The sequence below is a fragment of the Pipistrellus kuhlii genome, unplaced genomic scaffold (genome assembly GCF_014108245.1).
Source record: "Pipistrellus kuhlii isolate mPipKuh1 unplaced genomic scaffold, mPipKuh1.p scaffold_m20_p_38, whole genome shotgun sequence".
Lineage (NCBI taxonomy): Eukaryota > Metazoa > Chordata > Mammalia > Chiroptera > Vespertilionidae > Pipistrellus > Pipistrellus kuhlii.
In genome coordinates this window covers 3,451,390-3,473,303 of record NW_023425538.1, presented here as the reverse complement: position 1 = coordinate 3,473,303, position 21,914 = coordinate 3,451,390, and the positions used below count along the sequence as shown (strand labels likewise).

General features: G+C 49.0%; 2 protein-coding genes across 3 annotated transcripts in view; both read left to right on the top strand.

The window, feature by feature from the left end:
• The first annotated feature begins 206 nt into the window (after positions 1-206).
• On the top strand, positions 207-8,862 carry KCNK6 (potassium two pore domain channel subfamily K member 6). Of its 2 annotated transcripts, XM_036408306.2 has the most exons (4): positions 207-956; positions 1,001-1,337; positions 7,807-8,202; positions 8,379-8,862. In XM_036408306.2, the coding sequence occupies exons 2-4, from the start codon at positions 1,016-1,018 to the stop codon at positions 8,600-8,602; spliced, it is 942 nt and encodes a 313-aa protein (XP_036264199.1). In that variant the 5' UTR covers positions 207-956; positions 1,001-1,015; the 3' UTR covers positions 8,603-8,862. The 2 variants fall into 2 exon arrangements, with proteins under 2 accessions (XP_036264199.1, XP_045426877.1); XM_045570921.1 differs by lacking the exon at positions 207-956 and having other exon boundaries at positions 967-1,337.
• Positions 8,863-19,253: 10,391 nt separating this feature from the next.
• The window catches only part of CATSPERG (cation channel sperm associated auxiliary subunit gamma), a 48,541-nt gene continuing 45,880 nt past the window's right edge, over positions 19,254-21,914 (top strand). Inside the window, exons 1-3 of the mRNA XM_045570920.1 lie at positions 19,254-19,401; positions 20,006-20,275; positions 20,363-20,416. Coding sequence (XP_045426876.1) covers positions 19,294-19,401; positions 20,006-20,275; positions 20,363-20,416 — 432 coding nt within the window. The 5' untranslated portion in view covers positions 19,254-19,293. The remainder of the gene's footprint in view (positions 19,402-20,005; positions 20,276-20,362; positions 20,417-21,914) is intronic.

Genomic DNA, 21,914 nt, shown 5'->3' with positions numbered 1-21,914 from the left:
AGAAATGTACAGAGGGAGCAGGGAAACAAAGATCTCCCTTCAGTGAAGGTGTGGATCTGTGATTCTGCTTGGAAAAGAGACCCTGGCTCTTTCCTGTTCATCCTTTCTCTCACTTCAGATATGTTTTTCCTCCAGAAGCTCTTGATTTTTCAAAAGCTGCGGTAGTCGCCTCCTCTGGGCCACACAGGCCTTTGGGCATCCTCCATCCCAGCCTTGGCCACTCTGCCCGAGCTTCTTTCTGGGCTGGCACTCTGTGGAAGTGCTGGGAGCCCCCTGAAGGCAGGTTCCAGAACTGTCTTGGCTACTGCTGTTTCCCAGGATCACTCAGCAAAGGGCCGGGCACAGAGTGGGCACTGGGCAAAGGTTTGGTGAAGAGCTAAGCACCCCGGTTCTGTCTGTGAGGGCACGGGGACGCCTGCCCCTGAGGTGTCCTTCCTTGTGACTTAGACAGGCTTCCCCACCAGCGGACGAACCCCACTCCAGAGCGCACGACGTGGCTAATGGAACGAGGGCTGGATGCCAGTTTATAACCTTGTGCCCTCAGCCATACACCCTGATGAAAAGCACAATCTTTGTAGCCCAGCAAGATGGCCCGGAGGAGATGGGGCGCGACTTCTCGGTCCTTGAGCAGAAAAGAGAGTTCGGAGTCTTTCTGACTGAAGGAATCAAGACGCCTGGGACGCAGAGAGGGAAGGAACGAAGGAAGGGCAGAAGGCCCCCTTTCTCCGTCCCGGAGTGCTGAGCACCGCCCAGCCGGTGTTAACACCTGGCGGTGGGCGTGCCTCAGTTTCCCGGAGGCGGGGCGCTTCTCCTCCCTCTCCTGCCCCACCCTTCTCCTCCGGTTCCTCTTTGGGGAGCTGGAGGCCGTGCTTCGAGCTCCCGGAACTAAAGCTGGAGCTCGGCCATCAGGAGCCGGGGGCCACGTCAGCGGGGCGGCGGGGCTCTGGGGGAGCCGGGCGGCGGGCGGCGGGCGGCGGGCGGCGGGCGGCGGGGCTCGGAGGGAGCGGGAGGTGCCATGCAGCGGGGCGCGCTCCTGGCGGGCGCCCTGGCCGCCTACGCCGCGTACCTGGGGCTGGGCGCGCTGCTGGTGGCGCGGCTGGAGGGGCCCCACGAGGCTGCGCTCCGCGCGGAGCTGGAGGTGCTGCGGGAGCAGCTGCTGCGGCGCAGCCCGTGCCTGGCCGCCCCCGCGCTGGACGCCTTCGTGGAGCGAGTGCTGGCGGCCGGCCGGCTGGGGCGCGCAGCGCTGGCCAACGCTTCGGGGCCTGCCAACGCCTCGGACCCGGCCTGGGACTTTGCCTCTGCTCTCTTCTTTGCCAGCACACTGGTCACCACCGTGGGTAGGTGAGCGCCGCCCCAATCCCCAAGCCAGCGAGAACCCACCCAGGGGCACTCCGGAGCTCAGGAGATAACCTTGTCCCAGTGGATCACTCCAGTCCGTTCTGGGCCTAGGATCCCCTCCAACCCCTCGAAGAGAACTCGGGGTCCACAGTCGTTGGATCTGCCTCCCTCGGGAAGACCCCATCCAAGCCTCTCCCAGAGGAAAACACCCAGTTTTCCAGGATGAGGGCTGGACTCAGTTCCTGCCAGGGAGCGTCTGGGACATTGTTCCTCTGCCTTACCCCTTGGAGACCTGGCCCTTCCCCGCCCCTCTGGGCCTAGGACTACACTCAGAAACCTCCAGAGAGGTCCTGGGACCCTGGGCTTGAGACCCTCACCCTCTCTGGACTCCAAAGACTTTTGCCCTTCTCTCTGGTATCAGAATGCCCTCCCCTCAAGCAGTGTCTCCTGGCTGACCAGACAGATCTTTCCTGGAGCCTTTTGGGAAGCCCTGTCCCATCTTCTCCTGACTCTGGTGCCCAGAGAGAACCCTGAATCTCCAGATCCCTCAGAGTGCCATCACAAAAGACCTTACTGCCAGTAGAGCGCCCTCAGCCAGGACTGGGGCCTCCCTCTGAGAGGGCCCCTCCTCTGGCCCTGTCCTCCCTCACACGCACACTTCCCAGCAGGTAAGCTCTGACTCCTCCACATTCCACTCCATCTTGACATCTCCCTTCTATTGGGGAGCCCTCAATGCAGTTTTCTCCCAAGAGAGATACTGGTTTTCTCTGGACCTCGAGTTCCATTTTAGCAGCCCCTAGCTATGGATCCATGAGAGGGAACCACCGTGGGAGGGAGCTAGATTATCCCCAGAAGCCCCCCCGACCAGGACTTCCTTCCCTCCAATCTCAAAACTGTCTCCAGCGAAACCCCTACTGCTTTCCAAACCAGGGTCTCCCCATAGGGAGAACCCCTAGTTGAGACTCATCACTCTCTAGACTAGGGGTGTCGAACTCAATCAGAGAAGGGGCCAAAATCTAAAATCCAGCCTAAATCGCGGGCGGAATGGTTTACTGAACAGTCATAAACTGTCATTGTGATGGAAACGCAGCGGAGTGCAGTGATGACAGCGCGGTGCGGGCCACATTGCAAGGCCTGGCGGGACGGATTTGGCCCGCGGGCCTTGTGTTTGACACATGTGCTCTAGACCCTTGACACTCTCAGCAAAAGCCCCATAACCACTTAGACCTTTTATCAGGGACCCCAGTGCCCTCCACACACCCTGTCATTGACAGCAGAATCCCCACCACACACACACACACACACACACACACACACACACACACACACACACACGATACCAGCCCAGAAATTCTGCTCTCTGCACCTGCTACCCCTGTTCAACCTGGATTTCCCAAGAAAGGGAATCTCCTAGGCTCTTGGGAACACTCCAATCTCTAGACCCATAGCTGGGAACTCCCTGTTTACTCTGACAATGCCACAGCCTGCTTTGGACCTGAAATTCTCCGCTCCAACAAGGATGCACCAGGCCCCCTGGAGTCCAGACCCCTCCCCATGTCTAGTCATGTCTAGTCAAAACGATTACCACTTTCTACCCTTGGACTGGAGAGACCCACCCTGATCTATCATCCCCTTAACATTGTCTGCCTTCATCATGTCCTCTCAGGTGTCCTCGGGCTCATAATCCCCTTCCAGTCCCATTTGTAATCCAGAAAATGCCCCCACTGGGGCCTGCAACCTTTCCTCTGGCCCAGGATCCATTTCAAACCAGAAACCAACCTCCTCAGGTCAGACTAACCCTCTCCCCTTAGCCCTACCCTGGACATCCCTCCCACCTCAGCACTTGCAGACCTGGGAAATCCCTGTTGTCAAGGCTCTGCTGATCCTTTCACACCCCCTCCCCAAAGCTCCATCTTCCTCTTTTCTTGGAATTTTGCTTGGGGGAAGGGGGGCCTGGGGAAGGCCTAGCAGACTCCTAACTCCTCCCTGCCTGCAGTAGCAGGTGGCCTTTGCCTTTGGTGCCCCATCGTGTGGACCAGCAAACCAAGTCCATGGTCAGCAGGGTTGGATGCTCCTCTTACACTCTGTTCCACTGGCTGGGCCTGCCTGACCTGCTCCTGGGCTTCACTGGGTCACATGAGTGTCTCCATCAACCTCCTCCCAGATCCTGGTTTCTGAGAAGTTGTCCCAAGAAGGACAGATGAAGAAGCCAAATTCAAGGCATGCACAGCCTGGGTTTGGATTTCTGCTCAGCCCACTGCTCAGCTCTAGGTCTCAGTGTCCTCCCACATCTGTAAAATGGGAATAATAGCACTCCCCACTCCACAGTAATAACAAAACCTAATAGAGGAGTTGCCACGTATGGGCTTTAACTCAATCAGCACAACAGCCTTGTAAAGCAGGTACCATTAGTGGTCCTATTTTTAAAAATAAATACACTGTATTTTTATTGATTGCAGAGAGAGGAAGAGAGTGGGAGAGAGAAAGACATCAATGATGAGAGAGAATCACCAACTGGCCATTTCCCACACAGTCCCTTGGTGGGGGGCCGAGCCTGCAACCCACGCACCTGCCCCAACTGGAATTAAACCCTGACCTCCTGGTTTATGAGTAGCCCCTTAACTACTGAGCCACATGGGTCCTATTTTTAAATATATATATATTTTATTGATTTTTTTTGTGGAGCAAAAAGGAGAGGGATAGAGACTTGGAAACATCGATGAGAGAGAAACATCGATCAGCTGCCTCCTGCACACCTCCCACTGGAGATGTGGCTGAAACCAAGGTACATGCCCTTGACCAGAATTGAACCTGGAACCCTTGAGTCCACAGGCCGATGCTCTATCCACTGAGCCAAACCAGTTAGGGCCTGGCCCTATTTTTTTAGCAATAGAAACTGAGGCCCAGAGAAGTTGGACAACTTGTCTGAGGTCACACAACTAGGAAGGTGTAGAGTAGAAATTTGAACCAAGGCAATCAGGCCTCAGAGCCCCATGCTCTTAACCAATACACTGCACTACCCCTTAAGCCTGCATGAAGAGGAGTGATATGTGTATACTGAAATGAAAAATTACTCAGACACTTGTTAAAAATGGTAAGTTGTTGCAATAAGGGAGAGAGACTGAACTCAATTCTGAATATAACAAAGACAGCTGCAGAGTGAGGGCATCAGTGGACAGGAAAGTATATTAAGAGACGGGATTCTCGTTTACTGGCTTAATGGGATTGCTGCAAAAGGCCAAGACCTCAGCTCTCAAAGGTGGAGAATAAGGAATGTGATCAGATATCAAAAGGAGGAATTCTCCCTAAACTGACAGGGTTCTTGCTAAAATGGCCTGTGGAGAGGAGCCTAAGTAAGTTTGATCAGGAGGAAGTCTGTCAGTTTGAAGGGCAGGGGATAATAACAGGTTTTCGGTGCCTTGGTTATTGGTGGGAAAGCCTGGAGCTCTGAATGTGTCTGAGAAATGAAATCCAAACGTCTTTCAGAGAGACTTCTTCCACAGTACCTCTGATCTTGTCAGGCCCAAGCCCTCTGAGAAAGGCCTGGGGCCTGGAATTGATCCAGGCAGCCTTGCTCCAGTTGAGGCCGGGATGGAGGGGTCAGCAGCCTGGAAGCTAGCATGCCCGTAATTCTTTTTATGTCTTGCTAGATGCTATGCAATCTACCCTGGCAAGGTGGAAGACATTTTTTATAAGCCCATTTTTGCAGGACTCTGAGGAAAGTCACTTGGCCAAGGTCATGTAGGGAATAAATGGCAAAAAACTGATTTGAACTTTGCTCTTTGAGGTAGCAAGTTAAGACTCATTTAGGCTATTTGCAAATCTGTCATTTTAGCTGACTGCTGAGGTTTCTCCATTAAAACCTTTGTATTAATGAGGTTTGGAGCCATAAATGAGAAACCTCAAATAATAGTTGTGTAAATAAAATGAAAATTTATTTCTGGAATGATGCTGCATGGTCAGAACTCCTCCATAATTCTCCATCCTAAGGTCACGTCATGGTCCAAGTGGCTGCTCGGCTCCTGCTTTTCTGTCAGTGTTCCAGCCAGCAGGAAGGAAGGAGAAAGAAGGCATCTCCCTCTCGTGTGTGTGTGTGTGTGTGTGTGTGTGTGTGTGTGTGTGTGCTTTCTTTTGTTGTTGTTAATCCTCACCCTGGAGGAGGGAGGGAAGGAGCCAGACAGAAAGAAACATTGACCAATTGACCAATTGCCCACACATTCACCCTTGACCAGAATCAAGCCCGAAATCCTTCAGTCCACGACCGACACTCTAACCACTGAGCAACTTGCTAGGGTGGCACCTCCCTCTCCTTAAGGACACTTCTTGGAACTTGTTTGCTTCTTTCTTGTATGACTTATTGGTCAGATATTATTCCAGTTACACCTAGCTGCATCTTATTTATGCAACTATTTGAGATTTTTTCATTTATGGCTCCAATCCTCATTAATTCAAAGGTTTTAATGGAGAAACCCCATTAAAGAGGGAATGTCTTCATTACACATGGCCACCTGTGCAGTGGAAGCCAGAGAGTCTTTTATTTTTTCCCAATTTTTTATTATGGTAAAATACACATAAAAGTTACCATCTTTACCATTTTAAGTGTACACTTCAGGGATATTAGGTACATTTACTTTGTTGTGCAATCGTTACCACCATTCATCTCCAGACAATTTTCATCTTGCAAAACTGAAACTCTACCCTTAAACACCAACTCCCCATGTGCCCTCTCCCCAGCTCCTGCAACCACGGTTCTACTGTGTCTAGGATTTTGACTAATCTAAATACTTCATATAAGTGGAATCATACAGTATTTGTCTTTCTTCGACTAGCTTTTTTCATTTAGCATAATATCCTCAAGGTTTATCCATGTTGTATTGTAGCATGTGTCAGAGTTTCCTTCCTTCATAAGGCTGGATAATATTAGGGTTAGGGTTAGGGTTATTAATCATAACCCTATTGTATATATGTACATTTTGTTTACCCATTCATCCATCTATAGACATTCAGCTGTGACGAATGCTGCTATGAACATGAGTGTATAAGAATCTCTTCCATCCCTTGCTCTCAGTTTTTTGAGCATATAAAAATCAGATCCCTTTGTATGGGAGATGTGTTCATCTACACAAGTCCACATGATATTTTTTATCACAGGAACTGGATCTGCAGTCTTTTGGGCTAAAATCATTTTACTTCAACATTAACCAGGCCTCTTACCACCCCCGTCATATCTCTGACCTTTTGGTTTGCTTTATTTGGGAAATAATGATATTTTAAATTATACATTGCCACAGTGAGCCAGTCTCACCTACATCTGAATTCCCCTGTATCATGTTTCTGTTTGCTGAACTCATATCCACAGTCCTGTGGTCCTGTTTCTCACGGCCCTCCAGGAGGTCACTGGGCCTGTCACACCCATTTTAGAGTAGAGGGAGCCAGACTGGAGCCTGCACCCTTTAATTATTATTTCAACTATTGACTGAGTGCCCACTCTGTGCCAGAACCAGGACTATGGCACTGAACAAAGCAAACAGAAGCCCCTGCCCTCCTGAGATGGCACCCGAAAGGGGGAGACAGAGTAGCCAAATAAGTAAATCATGTAGTTTGCTAGACAGTGTAAAGTGCTATGAAAACAAACCAAAAAAGTTGGGTGAGAAAGTGTAACAATTTAAAATAAGGTGGTCAGACCTAGTTGGTTTGACTCAGTGGATAGAGCATCGGCCCACAGATTGAAGGCACATACCTTGTTGCAGACTCCACCAGCCCCCATAGGGGCACATTCAGGAGGCAACTAATGGATGAGTCTCTTTCACATAGATGGCTCTCCCTTCCACTCTCTCTAAATAAATCAATGGGAAAATATCCTCAGGTGAGGATTACAATAACACAATAAAGGTGGTCAGGGAAGGCCTGGCTGAGAGGGTGATGTTTGAACAAAGACCTGGAGAGGAAGGGAGCCCTGTGGAAACTGGAAAGAAGGGTGTTCCACAGGGAAAGAGCAGACAGTGCAAAGGCCCTGAGGTGGGAGTGCATTTCCCCGCTGGTTTGTGTGGGGCCTCAGGGTCATGATGAGGATGCTGCCCTTCCTCCTGAGTGGGATGGAGCCACTGGGAGACTCTGAGCAGGGGAGGGACATGACTTAACACTGGTATTCACAGTGCCCCTCTGGCTGTGTGTGGGGTTCAGACTGTGGGGCAAAGGTGGAAGTGGAGGTGGGAGGCCTGGGAGGAGACTACAGAGTAGACATGGAGGTGGAGTGGGGTGAAGTAGATGGACTTGGGATTTATTTGAAATTTGAGGCAATGGGATTCACTGACAGAAAGTGGGTGTGAGTGATAAGGAAGTCAAGGATGACCAGAAATTAAAGAGTGGGGGGCAAGTTCAAGGGTAATATGAGGTCTTGGCTTAGGATGGCCACAGATCCCAAGTAGGTGCCAAGTGGGCAGAAGGATTTCCCCGTTACTTCCACAGGCTATGGGTACACGACACCACTGACTGATGCGGGCAAGGCCTTCTCCATTGTCTTTGCACTCCTGGGCGTGCCGGTCACCATGTTGCTACTGACTGCCTCAGCCCAGCGCCTGTCACTGCTGCTGACCCATGCACCCTTGTCCTGGCTGAGCATGCGCTGGGGCTGGGACTCCCGGCGGGTGGCCCGCTGGCACCTGGTGGTTCTGCTGGGAATCCTGGTGACCACCTGCTTCCTGGTGCCCGCCGCAATCTTTGCCCACCTAGAGGAGACCTGGAGCTTCTTGGATGCCTTCTACTTCTGCTTCATCTCTTTGTCCACCATTGGCCTGGGTGACTATGTGCCCGGTGAAGCCCCCGGCCAGCCCTACCGGGCCCTCTACAAGGTGCTGGTCACAGGTGAGTGGGGTGGCTGGCTCAGGACCCAGGGCACAGCCTTGTTGCAGAGGGTATGAGGGGAGCCTGGACTGTCCGAGGGGGGAGTTGAGGGTCACAGCCCCACCCTTGGGGTCCAGTAGCTCCTGGGGCCTGCCTAGGTTCTGAGTTCACCCATGGCCCCTCTGCCGTCTTTGCAGCCTACCTCTTCCTGGGTCTGATCGCCATGGTTTTAGTGCTGCAGACTGTCCGGCATGTGTCTGACCTTCATGGCCTCACAGAGCTCATCCTGCTGCCCAGTCGTCTCCCTGCCGGCTTCCATGAGGATGAGGATGATCGGGTGGACATTCTGGGTTCCCAGTCAGAACCTCACCAGCAACTCGCCACCAGCTCCCACGCCAACTACGCCTCCATCCCCAGGTAGCTGGGGCACCCTTGAAGCTGGATGGACCTAGCCTGCGGCTGAGGGACCATGTGACTGGAGCTGACATACTAGGCCATTGTGGGCACATGCCAGTGCTCCTGAGAGCACTGCCACAGCTGTCCATCCTTTGTCGTACCTGTCCTGGGCTCCCCAAGCACCTGCATTGCTTTGTTTTGGCTCCTTCCCTGATCTCCCCCCACATTCGGTGCCTCTTCGGCTTTCTCATCGCCTCTATCTTTCCCTCTCAACATCTCTTTTTTTCTTACATTTTTACTCCATCTGCTTCTCTCAACAACTCACCATCTACAGTTCTACCAGGCTCTGGGCTCTCATTTCAGGCACTAGATCAGTCACTACACTTTGGGAAAGTGACAGTCCTTTCTGAGCCTTCATTTCCTTATCGTGGAAAGAACACAGAGGTGGGGTTGGTGCAAAAGCAGGTTTACAGTTGTTCATATGGAAAATAATACAAACAAGAATAAACTGTTTTGTGTACTCACAACTATAAACCTACTTTTGCCCCACCCTGTATATTAATTCATCCCAAACTCTTCTCTGTTGGGTATTGTTAGTGATGTAGCTGGGCCCTGCTCTCCTGGGGCTCACAGTCTAGTAACAGACAGACGTCCCCACACAGTGAGCCCAGAACTGACAGGACTTTAATAGCAGAGGCAGAGTAGTCAGCGTTGTGATAGAGAAAACATAGAATGCACCCAATACAACTTGGAAGGTCAGAGAGAACTTCCTGGAGGAAGGGACAACTGAGCTCATCCCTGAAATACGAGTAGTCAAGAGAAGAAGGTGTAACTGATTTTCCTCATGTGTCTCCAGGGAACAAGACCCATGCAGAGAGCCCTGGGGAAGGCCTGGTTCCTAGAGTCTTCCTCAGCAGGAAACAGGATCCGAATGCCACAGAAGGCACTTAGTGTTCTTAGCCACAGCACTGCTGTAACAGCTGTCCCCACTGTGGAGCACTAAGTGCATATTCTGTGAGCTTTGGAGCAAGCCTGCTTGGGCTCAATCCCAACTCCACTGCATACTGCCCATCTCCTCCGGCAGTCACTTCCCCTGTGCGTCTCAGGTCCCTCATCTGCAAAATGGCAGTAATAATAATAGTGCTTCACAAGATGACTTCATAGAGCCTACCATGTTATTCTGTGATGCTTTGGCTAGGCCCTGTTCTGGGTAATTTACATGAGAAAATATTATCCTCTCTCCAGAGATGAGGAAACAGGCATGGGAGGGGAGGTTTCTTGTTTTAGACACAAGGAAGTAATCGGTTTTATTCCCTCACCCCCACCCCCGCCAAAATGAAACATCAACAATAGCACTCACTGCCAAAGGCCTTCCACTGAGCTGTTACCTCTTCCAAGCCCTATGAAGCTGACAAGGAATGGGATCTGAGCCAGGCCTTGATAGTAGACAAATGGGAAGGGCATTCCAGACAGAAGGAACCATGTATGCAAAGGCCTGGAGGTAGGAGAGCATGTTAGACATCAGCTTCTGGGACGAGTGTGGAGTGAATGGGGGAAGAATAGTGGCGTGGCTGACATGGCCCCACTCAAGTGTTTTTAAATGATCAGCTTGGGAAGCAGCTTCTTTCTTGAGGACACTAGAGAATCATGTCAGGGTTCTACCAGAACAGGGTCAGAAATCCCCAGCTTTTCTGTGGATGTAGATGAGAGGGGGAGACAAAGACTGGGTGCCCGGGGAAGGGAGGGGGTCCAGGTGGAGGGATGCTCAGAAGGCCAAGTGGACAGGCCATAGGCCTTATAGACTTGGGGTGCGGAACAAGGCCATGGAAAGGTGCAAGGGATGATCAGCTGCACTTGAGATGGGGGCCTTGGAGAAAGAGCGGGTTTGAGGGAAGATGCTGAGGCTAGTTTGGAACATGGTGAGTGTGAGGGCCAAAGACACCCAAGGGAGGATATCAGGAGGCCACAGAGCCCCTGGGGCCGGGGCTCAAAGTGGTTGATGCTGGAGACAGATGCAGGAACCAATCCATGAGGTAGGAGTGAAGAGAAGACCAGTCTTGAGAAATCAGCCTAAGGATATTTATATTTTATATCAGCAAAGTAAGATTTGGGCAGCGGGTAACAAAACCCAGACTGGCACGAGGTGAAACAATGAGATGAGTGTATAGTGCACATCACCAGAGTTGGGGAGAGCTTTAGGCATGATGCAGTGACAGCACCAGGAGGGTCTTGGACCCCAGGTTCCCTCTCTGCTCTGCCACCCTCAGCTGAATGTTTGGCTCCCACATGGACTCCCCTGATCGCCCCAAAGTGGCTGCTGCAGGTTCAGGCATCACAACCAGATGTGATCATTTTTAGTACAAGAAGAGAGGGACATCTTTTTCCATGCTGTTTCTGGAAGCAAGAAAATCTTTTCCTGAAGCCTCCCAGCAGACTTCCTCTTTAATATCATTGGCCAGAATTGCCTCACGTGCCCATCCTGAGCCAATCATTGGCCTGAGGAATTCAGGATTAGTTTAGATTCTTCAGGATGCCTCCTGTTCCCCAGAACTGAGTCCGGGGGTAAGGTTTCAGCCTGGAGGCTGGTGAATACTTGAATGATATTGGGCTTCTATTGGAAAGGCAGAAGAGTGGGAGGATGGATGGATATTAATTAACAAATCAGCCCAGGCCATCATGTACAATTCTACAGGTTGGGACCTACATAAGGGAAGCCTGGCTGGCCGGGTAGACACAAATAGGGTCTGAAGTTCAAGGCTAAATATGCCAAAAGGAGGCTTCTTCTTCTAAGTAAAGGCCCCTATGATGAGCAGTGTCGCTTCAACCAATATCCTTATTCGAGAGAAGAGCTTACAAAGAAGACAGGAAAAGAGATCCAGAGAGGAGTAGGAAAACCAGGTGGGTGGGAGTATTGGTAAGAGAATGAGAGTATTTTAGGAAGGAAGAAGTCAACATTGTCAAATCATGCTAAAAAGGCACACAAGATTGTTTTAATAATAGTAATAGAAAATACATATAGGATTTACTATGAGCTAGGCACTGCTTCAAGCCCTTGATTTATTTACTCCTCTTATTTTTAAAAATAATTTATTTACTCCTCTTATCAACTATTAGGTACATTCTCACTACATTTTATAGTTGAGGAAAAGAAGCCCAGAGAGGTCAAATAATTTGTCCAAGGTCACACAGGAAGTGCAAAATGGGTTTGAGCAAGGTTTTGATTTGTCACCTTGTCCCATGAGAGTTCAGAAACACCTGCTGTCGAGCTCTTTCTCAGCCTCCCAGTCTTCTGTCTCCTCACCGTGCTAATCAGCAGCTGGCTGGGGAGGCAGTTGTTTCTCCCCTTCTCAAAAAAGAAACCAGACCCTATTCAGTTGAAGACATTTTAAAAAATGGTGCATGCCGTTGAAACCGGTTTGGCTCAGTGGTAGAGCGTCGGTCTGCGGACTGAAAGGTCCCAGGTTCGATTCCTGTCAGGGGCATGTACGTTGGTTGCGGGCACACCCCCCCTGTAGGGGGTGTGCAAGAGGCAGCCAGTCGATGTTTCTCTCATTGACGTTTCTAGGTCTCTATCTCTCTCCCTTCCTCTCTGTAAAAAATCAATAAAATATATTTTTTTAAAAATGGTGCATGCCGCCTTAGCTGGTTTGGCTCAGTGGGTAGAGCTTCGGCATGTGGACTGAAGGGTCCTGGATTCAATTCCAGTCAAGGGCACATGCCCAGGTTGCAGGCTCGACCCCAGTAGGGGGCATGCAGGAGGCAGCAGGTCAATGATACTCTTCATTGATATTTCTATCTCTATTCCCCCTCTCCCTTCCTCCCTGAAATCAATAAAAAAAAATTTTTTTTTAAAGGTGCATGCTAAAAATTCAAAAGGTGCAAAAGAGTGTATGGTGGAAAGTCTCCAGCACTCAGGCTGTGTTGACTGATTTCTCAGACAAATACCAGGAATATACATGTGTGCCAGTGTCTTTGACTCTACACAAATGGTACCTAGTGTGGCAAGGTGATTGTTTACCATTACAGATTCTGGAGGCAGAGTCCCTGCATAGAAATCAGAACTCTACCACTCCCAATCAGGGCAGGTGATTTTGCCTCCCTGTGCCTGAGTTTGCCAATCTGTAAAATGGGAGGATAATGGCACCTACCTCATGGGCTTGTTAGAGAATTAAGCAATTTAATATCCGTAAAACTTTTAGAACAGCATCTGGTATTCATTAAAATGTTAGCTAATCATAATTTCTGCACTTTGCTTTTTTATATGTTATATAAAATTTTATACACTTTTTCTAATATTCTCATTTCTGCACCTTGATTTCTTTCTTTCACCAACCCAGTCATCCCAGAGACACCCAAGCAGGTCTTAATTCCTTTCTAATTTCTGCAGTGCCTCCTCTAGGATACACATCCTATAAATTATTCCAAGGTCTCCTTAATGGACACGTGGTGGTTGGCAGTTTCTGGCATAAAGGATGTTGCAGGGTGTACCTTTGTATCAAGGTCTCACAGAGACCCCCTCTCCCCCCATGGGGCTGTATATCTGAGCTGAGGTACCATGAGAAGACTCTAGTCTCTCCGATTCTGCTCGGGAATCTAGAAGGGCTCAGGTACACAGCTGCTGAGTTTCCTCTCTCAGGTGAAGTCTCCCCTGGCCTGTGGGTGGACTAGGGGCAGGAGCCTACACATACATCAACTGATTATTTACATAGCACTCATGTTCTGTGTTGGACATAATTGGGAACAACAGTGACAGAAAGCCCTAGGCCCTGACACCTTGAAGTCTGTGATTTTGTGGGAAACAAAGACCGATTCCCAGATGGTCATGCTCCGGTGTGGTCAGGGGAGAGATAGAGACTTGCCCCAGGGATGGAAAGTGTTCAGTCACCGACAAAGTGGAGAAAAGTGTCCAGAAGGTGCTACAGCATGTGCAGTCTGGAGAAAGAGCATGCCTCATCCAGGAATTCAAGCTGCTCTATGTAACTAGGCTGTGGGCTACATACACCTATAGGGAGAAAAAGAGAAGAGCTAGATAGGAAGGCCAACAGGCAGGGTTCTGAAAACCAACTTTGGAGGTTTCCCCAAAGACCCAGGGAGTCACGAAAGGTCTTAGAGCACAGGCTCCCCAGGTGCGGGTCCCAAACCGTCAGAACCAGCATCACCTGGGAGGGGCCGAAGTTTACACTGAAAGGCATGCCTTTGGAGATGCTGATTATTTCAAGCCGGTTATTTTTATTTTTTTAAAATATATTTTTATTGATTTTTTACAGAGAAGAAGGGAGAGGAATAGAGAGTTAGAAACATCGATGAGAGAGGAACATCAATCAGCTGTCTCCTGCACACCCCCTACTGGGGCTGTGCCCACAACCAATGTACATGCCCTTGACCAGAATCAAACCTGGGACCTTTCAGTCCACAGGCAGATGCTCTATCCACTGAGCCAAACCGATTTTGGCTCAAGCTGGTTATTTTTAACAAGAGATAGAGGAGCTGCTCCTGACGGGAGCTATTGTCAAAGATAACTACAATTCAATAGGAAGCAGGTGTGAGAGCAGGTGGGCACCTGGAAAGGCTTAATTGACCAGAGTCCTGTCTGTGTCCCATTGTTAAACAAGGCTACGGAACATCTGCTTTTCTACAATATATCCATGTGAATTTCCTTTCTGCCTCAGAGGTGGCAAACCACAACCTCCCTCCCCCCTCCTCTCTTTAGCTCCAGAATGGCATATAAACTTCAACTGCCCCAAGCCTCTTTGGGTCTGCTGTTTTATGGCACCGCAGCATGTACATCTGAAATAAACTTGTGATATGTTTTTCTAATGACCTATCTCATATTAATCTAATCATCAGACCAGCTAGAAGAGCTTATGGGAGGAAATTGTATTTTCCTGCTTCCACACCTGGAAACTTAGTTGAAGTACACATTTTCAGACCCCACCTTGAAGCATAATACAGTGGTGCCTCACATAAAGAACGCCTCGCACAGCGAACGCTGCACACAACGAACTTCATTTCATGATTCATACAACGAACTTCGTTTCACACAACGAAGTCGCCCGAGCTTCCACGACCGCTTTGCCCGAGCTTCCACGATCGCTGCCGATGTATTGCATCCTTCCGCGCAGGCACTGCAGGCAGTCGTTAGTCACTGCGCTTAACTTAAGCACATATCGCGGCAATCGTTCTTCATTACGAATTAAATCACGCACGTATCACGGCAGTCGTCCTTTTAAGTTAAGCTCAATATTTTTTTTATATCATGGCTTCTAAAAAAAGCAGGAAGGTGATTTCTGTTGAAATGAAACAGGAAATAATTAGAAGGACTGAATGTGGGGTAAAACAGTGTGACCTCGTCAAAGAGTTTGGCCTCAGCAAGACCACCATTTTCACCATTTTGACAAATAAGGATGCAATCAAATCAGCCAAAGTAGCCAAAGGAGTATCAAAACTATTTCATGAAAAACATAGGTCTTCAATCCACGAGGAAATGGAGAGGCTATTAGTGATTTGGATTAAGGACAGGCAGGTGAAAGGTGACGTAACAACCCAAGATATTATCTGTCACAAAGCCAAGAGAATTTATGACGATCTAAAGAAAAATGTCCCTGGAAGTAGCAGCAATCAAGATAATGAAGAAGAATTCAAAGCCAGCAGGGGGTGGTTTTTTAGATTTAAGAAAAGGTGTGGAATCCACAGCGTTACTATGCATGGTGAGGCTGGCAGTGCTGACAAGAAAGAAGCAGAAAAGTTCTCTATTAACTTTCAAAAATGTATTAAGGATAAAGGATACTGCCCACAACAAGTGTTCAATGCCGATGAAACGGGTCTTTTCTGGAAAAGAATGCCGAGCAGAACCTTCATTACAAAAGAGGAGAAGAAATTGCCAGGACACAAAGCCATGAAGGACAGACTTACCCTTATGTTTTCGTCTAATGCCAGCGGAGACCTCAAGATCAAACCTCTATTGGTTTATCACTCTGAAAATCCAAGAATTTTCAAGAAAAATAACGTTATTAAGTCCAAACTGCCCGTCCATTGGAAGTCCAATCAAAAAGCCTGGGTGACCCAAGTTATCTTCAACGAATGGATTCTGGAAACCTTTGCTCCTGCCGTGAAGAAATTCTTGCTGGAAAAAGAACTGCCGCTCAAAGCCCTTCTGATACTTGACAATGCCCCTTCTCACCCAAAAGACCTGGAGGAAATATTGCAGGAAAATTATCCTTTTATGAAGGTGCAGTATTTGCCACCAAACACCACATCCATTCTTCAGCCAATGGATCAGCAAGTTATTGCGAACTTTAAAAAACTCTACACTAGAGCCCTCTTTAATAAGGTGTTTGAAGAATGCGAGTTTGGTGGAGACAATATGACTGTCCGAAAGTTTTGGAAGGAGAAATTTGATGTCCTTATGGCAATACGACTTATACAGAAGGCCTGGGAAGAAGTGTCACAAAGGACCCTCATTTCTGCTTGGAAGATGCTTGTGCCTTCGTGGACCCAGGAAGAAGCAGTACGTAGTTGATGACACAGAAGTGGTGAAGGACATCATCACAGTGGCCCAAAGGTTGGAATTAGAGGTAGAGGAAGAGGATGTAGAGGAGCTTATTGAGGAACACGAAGAAGAGCTGACAACTGAAGAGCTCCAAGCACTTCTGGTCCAGCAACAGGACAATGCTCAAAGGCAAGCGTCATCTGATAACGAGGAGCAACAATCAAACAACCAACCAATCCCAACTGCTGACATCAAGAACATCCTGGTCAAATGGAAAGCAGTTCAGGAGTTTACCAATGCCCACTATCCGGATTCAGCTGAAGCAAACAGGATCAACGATCTTTACTCCGATACTCTTGTCCGTTATTTCCGGCAGATGTTGGAGAAAAGAGAAAAACAAACGACTTTGGACAGGTTTTTCATGAAACCATCGGCCAAAAAGCAGAAAATGGATGAAGATGTGCAAGATTCAGTAGACTCTACTTAGTCTGTCTTAAAATTTAAAAAATGTGTTTTTTTTAAAAAAAAATTATGTTTTTATATGTATCTAAATAAAAATAATAACAAAAAATTTATCTTTTTTTATGTCATCTTAGCATATTTTATGCTACAGAACTAATTATTTTTTTTAACATGTATTGTTATGGGAAAATGCGTTTCACATAACGAACTTTTCGCATAACAAACTTGCTCCTGGAACGAATTAAGTTCGTTGTGTGAGGCACCACTGTAACCTCCATCTTATATAATAACTGCTCTTTGAAATTTTAACCCTGCTGCCAAAACCGGTTTGGCTCAGTGGATAGAGCATTGGCCTGCGGACTGAAAGGTTCCGGGTTTGATTCCGGTCAAGGGCATGTACCTTGATTGCGGGCACATCCCCAGTAGGAGGTGTGCAGGAGGCAGCTGATCGATCTCATCGATGTTTCTAACTCTCCCTCTCTCTTCCTCTCTGTAAAAAATCAATAAAATATATTTAAAAAATTTTTTAACCCTGCTATTTTGGCTTGTGTAAATGCTTGCTTGCTTAAATAATAAGGCAAATAAGACTACTCCCATTCCAGAGAGACCATAAACTATTCCACATAGAGTTGCCAGTGCTGGTGCTAGGCCAGGTGTTGAGATATGGTCTCATGACTCCTTCCCAGCACATAGGACTTTTCTCAGAAGGTCCTGAAATCTCATTCCAAATTTGGAAGATAAAGAGTTGAAAAAAGTACAAATAGGGAAAGTTTCCTCCATGTTGGGGGTTCAGAATTTGAAAGACACATTTTTATAGGCCTGCGCATCCTATACAATAAAGAGGTAATATGCACATTTACTATTGCCCCCCTCTGGTCACAAGATGACCACCACAAGATGGCTGGCAGGGAAGAACAGTTGTGGGTGATCAGGTTGGCAAGGGAGGGCAATTGTCCAGGCTTGCAATGGAGGGTGGGCTTTTAGCGGGTACCAGGCCAGCAGGGGAACAGTTAGGCATTGATCAGGCTGGCAGGGGAGTGGTTAGGGAGTGATCAGGCTGGCAGGCAGGTGAGCAGTTAGGAGCCAGTAGTCCTGGGTTGTGAGAGGGGTCCCAGATTGGAGAGGGTGCAGGCTGGGCTGAGGGGACCCCCCCCCACACACACACACACAGTGCACTGGGCCTCTAGTAATTATAATAAAATGTAATTCCCCTTTCTCTAAGCATTGCTTGGTTTTTCTCCAGTCTTCTGTAACAACCTCAGACTTACTGAATAAAAAACACAGGAGGTGGATCCCAACAACCTATTTGAACAAGTTCTTCCCGCAAGTCTAATACATGCTAAGTTGGAAAACTACTGGTTTAGCATAAAGTCAGCTCTGCAGTTCATCAAAAAGTAATGGTCTGCCTAGTAGCTCAGTTGGTTGGAGCATCTTCTATGCATCAAAAGGGTGCAGGTTAAATTCCAAGTCAGGGCACATGCCTAGGTTTTGGATTTGCTCCCAGTGAGATCGCCTAAGGGAGGCAACCAACTCATGGTTCTCTCTAATATGGATGTCTCCTCTCTCTCTCAAGTTAATAATAATTTATATAAATATATTGTATATAAGCCAAGTGACTGAACAGCAGAGTGACCAGTGGCTATGACACGAACTGCAAACCAGTGGGCCTATAGAGGGTGGCGCCTCCCTCCCTTCCCCCGCCCCCCGTCCCCATCAGGATTCTAAGTAAGTAAACGCTCTCCAGTCTTCATAGACCAGGAACCTAAATGATGAGTGATCAGGAGGAAAACTGCTCACGGTCTGGACCATCAGTCGGGTGTCTGGGAGAGGTGACCAGTACAACCACCATCTTCCCGGCCCCCGACCGCCAGCCACCCCAATTGGGGGTGGGTGGGTGGACCCCATGCAAGGGGCCTCAAGTAATAATAATAATAATAATAATAATAATAAAGCATCCTCAGGTGAGGATTTTAAAAAGTCATGGACTGAATCCTTGTTAGGCATCAGGCTATAAATGGAAATTGTCAACCTGAATATTTACTTGCGCCAGGCACTCTTCAGGTGTCACCTTATTGACTTTCCACAATAACTACACGATGGTCTGTTTTGTTGAGGAGAGTGAACTGCAGTCTGATTAATTCCCTCAAGGAAACCAAACTTTTTTTTAAAAAAATATATATTTTATTGGATTTTTTACAGAGAGGAACGGAGAGAGATAGAGAGCTAGAAACACTGATGAAAGAGAAACATTGACCAGCTGCCTCCTGCACACACCCCCATTGGGGTGTGCCCGCAACCAATGTACATGCCCCTGGCCGGAATTGAACCCGGGACCTTTCAGTCCGCAGACCGACGCTCAATCCACTGATCCAAACCGGTTTCGGCGGAGACCAAACTTTTTGAGGCGTAGCATTTTTAACACAAAAGACTGATGGGGCAGACGCGAGCGCAGGTGTCACAAACTGTCCCGGCGCCCTCTGCGGGCGGGTCCCCGCGCCGCCTCCTGTGCGGTGCGTGTTGCCGTGGAGACCGCCGCGCGGCCCGGGCGGCGCAGGCAGTTGAGGAAGTGCGGGCAGAGCGAGCGGTCCCGGGCGGCCGAGTGGCGGTTGGCCGGTTTTACCGAAGTGACTGGTACGTCGGGTGGGGAGGAAAGAGAGGTGCCTGGCGCCGTCCTAGGGAGGGAGGCGAGCAGAGGGACCGTGCGGAGCGGGGAGATGCGGGGAAGAGGGCGAGAAGAGGCGGGCGGGAGCCCATGTAGACAGAGCATGGAAAGGGGTGCATGGAAAGGGGTGAGCAGAGCGGTGAGACGGAAAGGGGTCGGGTTCGGCGAGGTGAAGATGGAGGAGACAGCCCCGCGGTGGAATGAAGCTGAGGTGCGGGGCCGAAGGGAGCGGAAGACGGCCTCTAAGGGGGCGGGGGGCGGGCTCGGGAAGCTGCGTGTCGGGGCGGGACCGGGGGGAAAGAGGGCGTCCGTAGGGGGCGGGCCGAGGAGCGGGGAGCAAAGGCAACCGGGAAGCGAGCCCTGGATGAGAAACAGGGCAGGGGGCCGGGGCGGCTGGCGCGGGCGTGGAGAAGGTCCAGGACCGGGAGAGGGGCGAGCTAGGCGCAGGATCCGGACGCAGTCTAGATTCGCACAGGAGAAAGGGCGATACAAAAAGAAGTGGGCAGGCGGGCCAAGAAGTGGGGTGAGGCGAGGTGCAGGTGCGAGATCGGGGGAGGAGCAGGCCTGGGGAAGATAGGTGGACGCAGCCAAAGTGAGAAGCAGAGCGGTGCAGGGCAGGGGTAGAGCCAGAAACAAGGTGGCGCAAGGCTGCGGGAGAGGTGAGCAGATGGAGCAAACCCGGAGCAGGGCCGGGGCCAGGAGCAGGTGGGGCCTAATGCAGGAAGGCGCTGGGCGAAGCAAGGACAGAGGTGGGATCTCAGAAGGGGGCCCGGAGCGCAGTCTTGCTAGCGGGTGTGGACCCCCGCATTCTCCAGGTTCCAGCTGCGCGCTGCTCCGTGATGAACCCTGCTGGCCCTTCGTGGCCGAGACTTCGAGTCCTGTGGGCGCTCACGGCGGTGCTGTTGTCGCCGTGGAGGCTGTGGGCTGTCGAAGGTAACCAGGAGTGCACCTGGCAGGTTGTCCTGAACAAGTTCGATACGATAGGCAAGAACCATGGGAGTGACCGCTTCTTTGAGCAAGAGCCCCTGGACACAGTGGACAGTTTGTTTGGCGTTCTGGTGGACGCGCCTATCCACCGGAAGGAGGTGAGGGGGTTGGGGTCAGGTGAGTGGGAGAGGTCCTGGAAGTGCATCCGATTGGGCTCTGGACATTTGCCCAACCTCTCCTTGCAGAAATACCTGGGCTTCCCCTACTACCTGAAGATCAACTACTCCTGCAAAGGAGAGGTGAGTGTTTGCAGCTCGAGCGGGCTCATTCTGTGTGAACCTCAGTTTCCCCTTTTCTAACTTTATCATGTAGTGGCACCACCAAACCCTGGGAGCCCTAAAGGAGTCACAACAATTGCCAGTGCCCCACCCAGCACATACCCTGTTTCCCCGAAAATAAGACAGTGTCTTATATTAATTTTTTTCTCCCAAAGTTGCACTAGGTCTTACTTTCAGGGGATGTCTTTCCATGTGCTAGGTCTTATTTTCGGAGGATGTCTTATTTTCGGGGAAACACGGGTAGTAAGTGCTCAAATAAGCATGTGTGTGTGTGTTTTCATTAAAAAATTAAGAAATAATTCACCTGCCATAAAATTCATCATTTAAAATGTACAAGCCAATAATTATAGTGTATTCACAAACTTGTGCAACCATCACCACTAATTCTAGAACATTTTCATCGCCTCAAAAAGAAACCCTGTACCCCACCCCTCCAGACTCTGGAGACCACTAATCTACATTCTGTCCCTATGACTTTGCTCATTTCAGGCAGTATAATATGTAGCCTTTTATGTCTGGCTTCTTTCACTTAGCATGTTTGTTTGTTTTTGTTAATCTTCAGTATAGGATATTTCTTTTTCCATTGCTTTTAGAGAGAGTGGAAGGAAGAGAGGGGAGAGGGGGGAGAAAGAGAGGAATAGAGAGGGAACATCCATGTGAAAAAAACACATCCCTTAGTTGACACCTACATATGCCTTGGACCAACCTGTAACCCAGGTACATGAACCTTGACAGAGAATTGAAACCTTGACTTGGAATGGAATCCATGGCCCTTCAGACCTAGGGCTGAAGCTCTAACCACTAAGCATACATTTTCAAGGTTCATCCATGTTATAGCATCTATCAATATTTCCTTTTTAGAGCTGAATAATATTCAACTGTATAGATATTACATTTTTTTAAATTGGTTTTTTACAGAGAGGAAGGGAGAGAGACAGAGAGCTAGAAACGTCGATGAGAGAGAAACATCGACCAGCTGCCTCTTGCAGCAACCAAGGTACATGCCCTTGACCGGAATCGAACCCGGGACCCTTCAGTCCGCAGACAGACGCTCTACCACTGAGCCAAACCGGTTTTGGCTAGATATTACATTTTTTAATCCATTAATTTATAAACATTTGGACTATTTCCACTTTTTTGGCTGTTTTGAATAATGCTGCTATGAACATTTGTATATAGATTTTTGTGTAAACATGTTTTTAAAAAATATATATTTTTTATTGATCTCAGAGAGGAAGAGGGAAGGAGATAGAAGCATCAATGATGAAAGAATCATTGATGGTCTGTCTCCTGCACGTCCCCTACTGGGGATCAAGCCCACAACCCCAGTATGTGCCCTTGACCAGAAGAACCCAGGACCCTTCAGTCCACAGGCTCTATCCACTGAGCCAAACCAGCTTATAAACATTTGGGTTATTTCCACTTTTTTTTTTTGGCTGTTCTGAATAATGCTGCTATG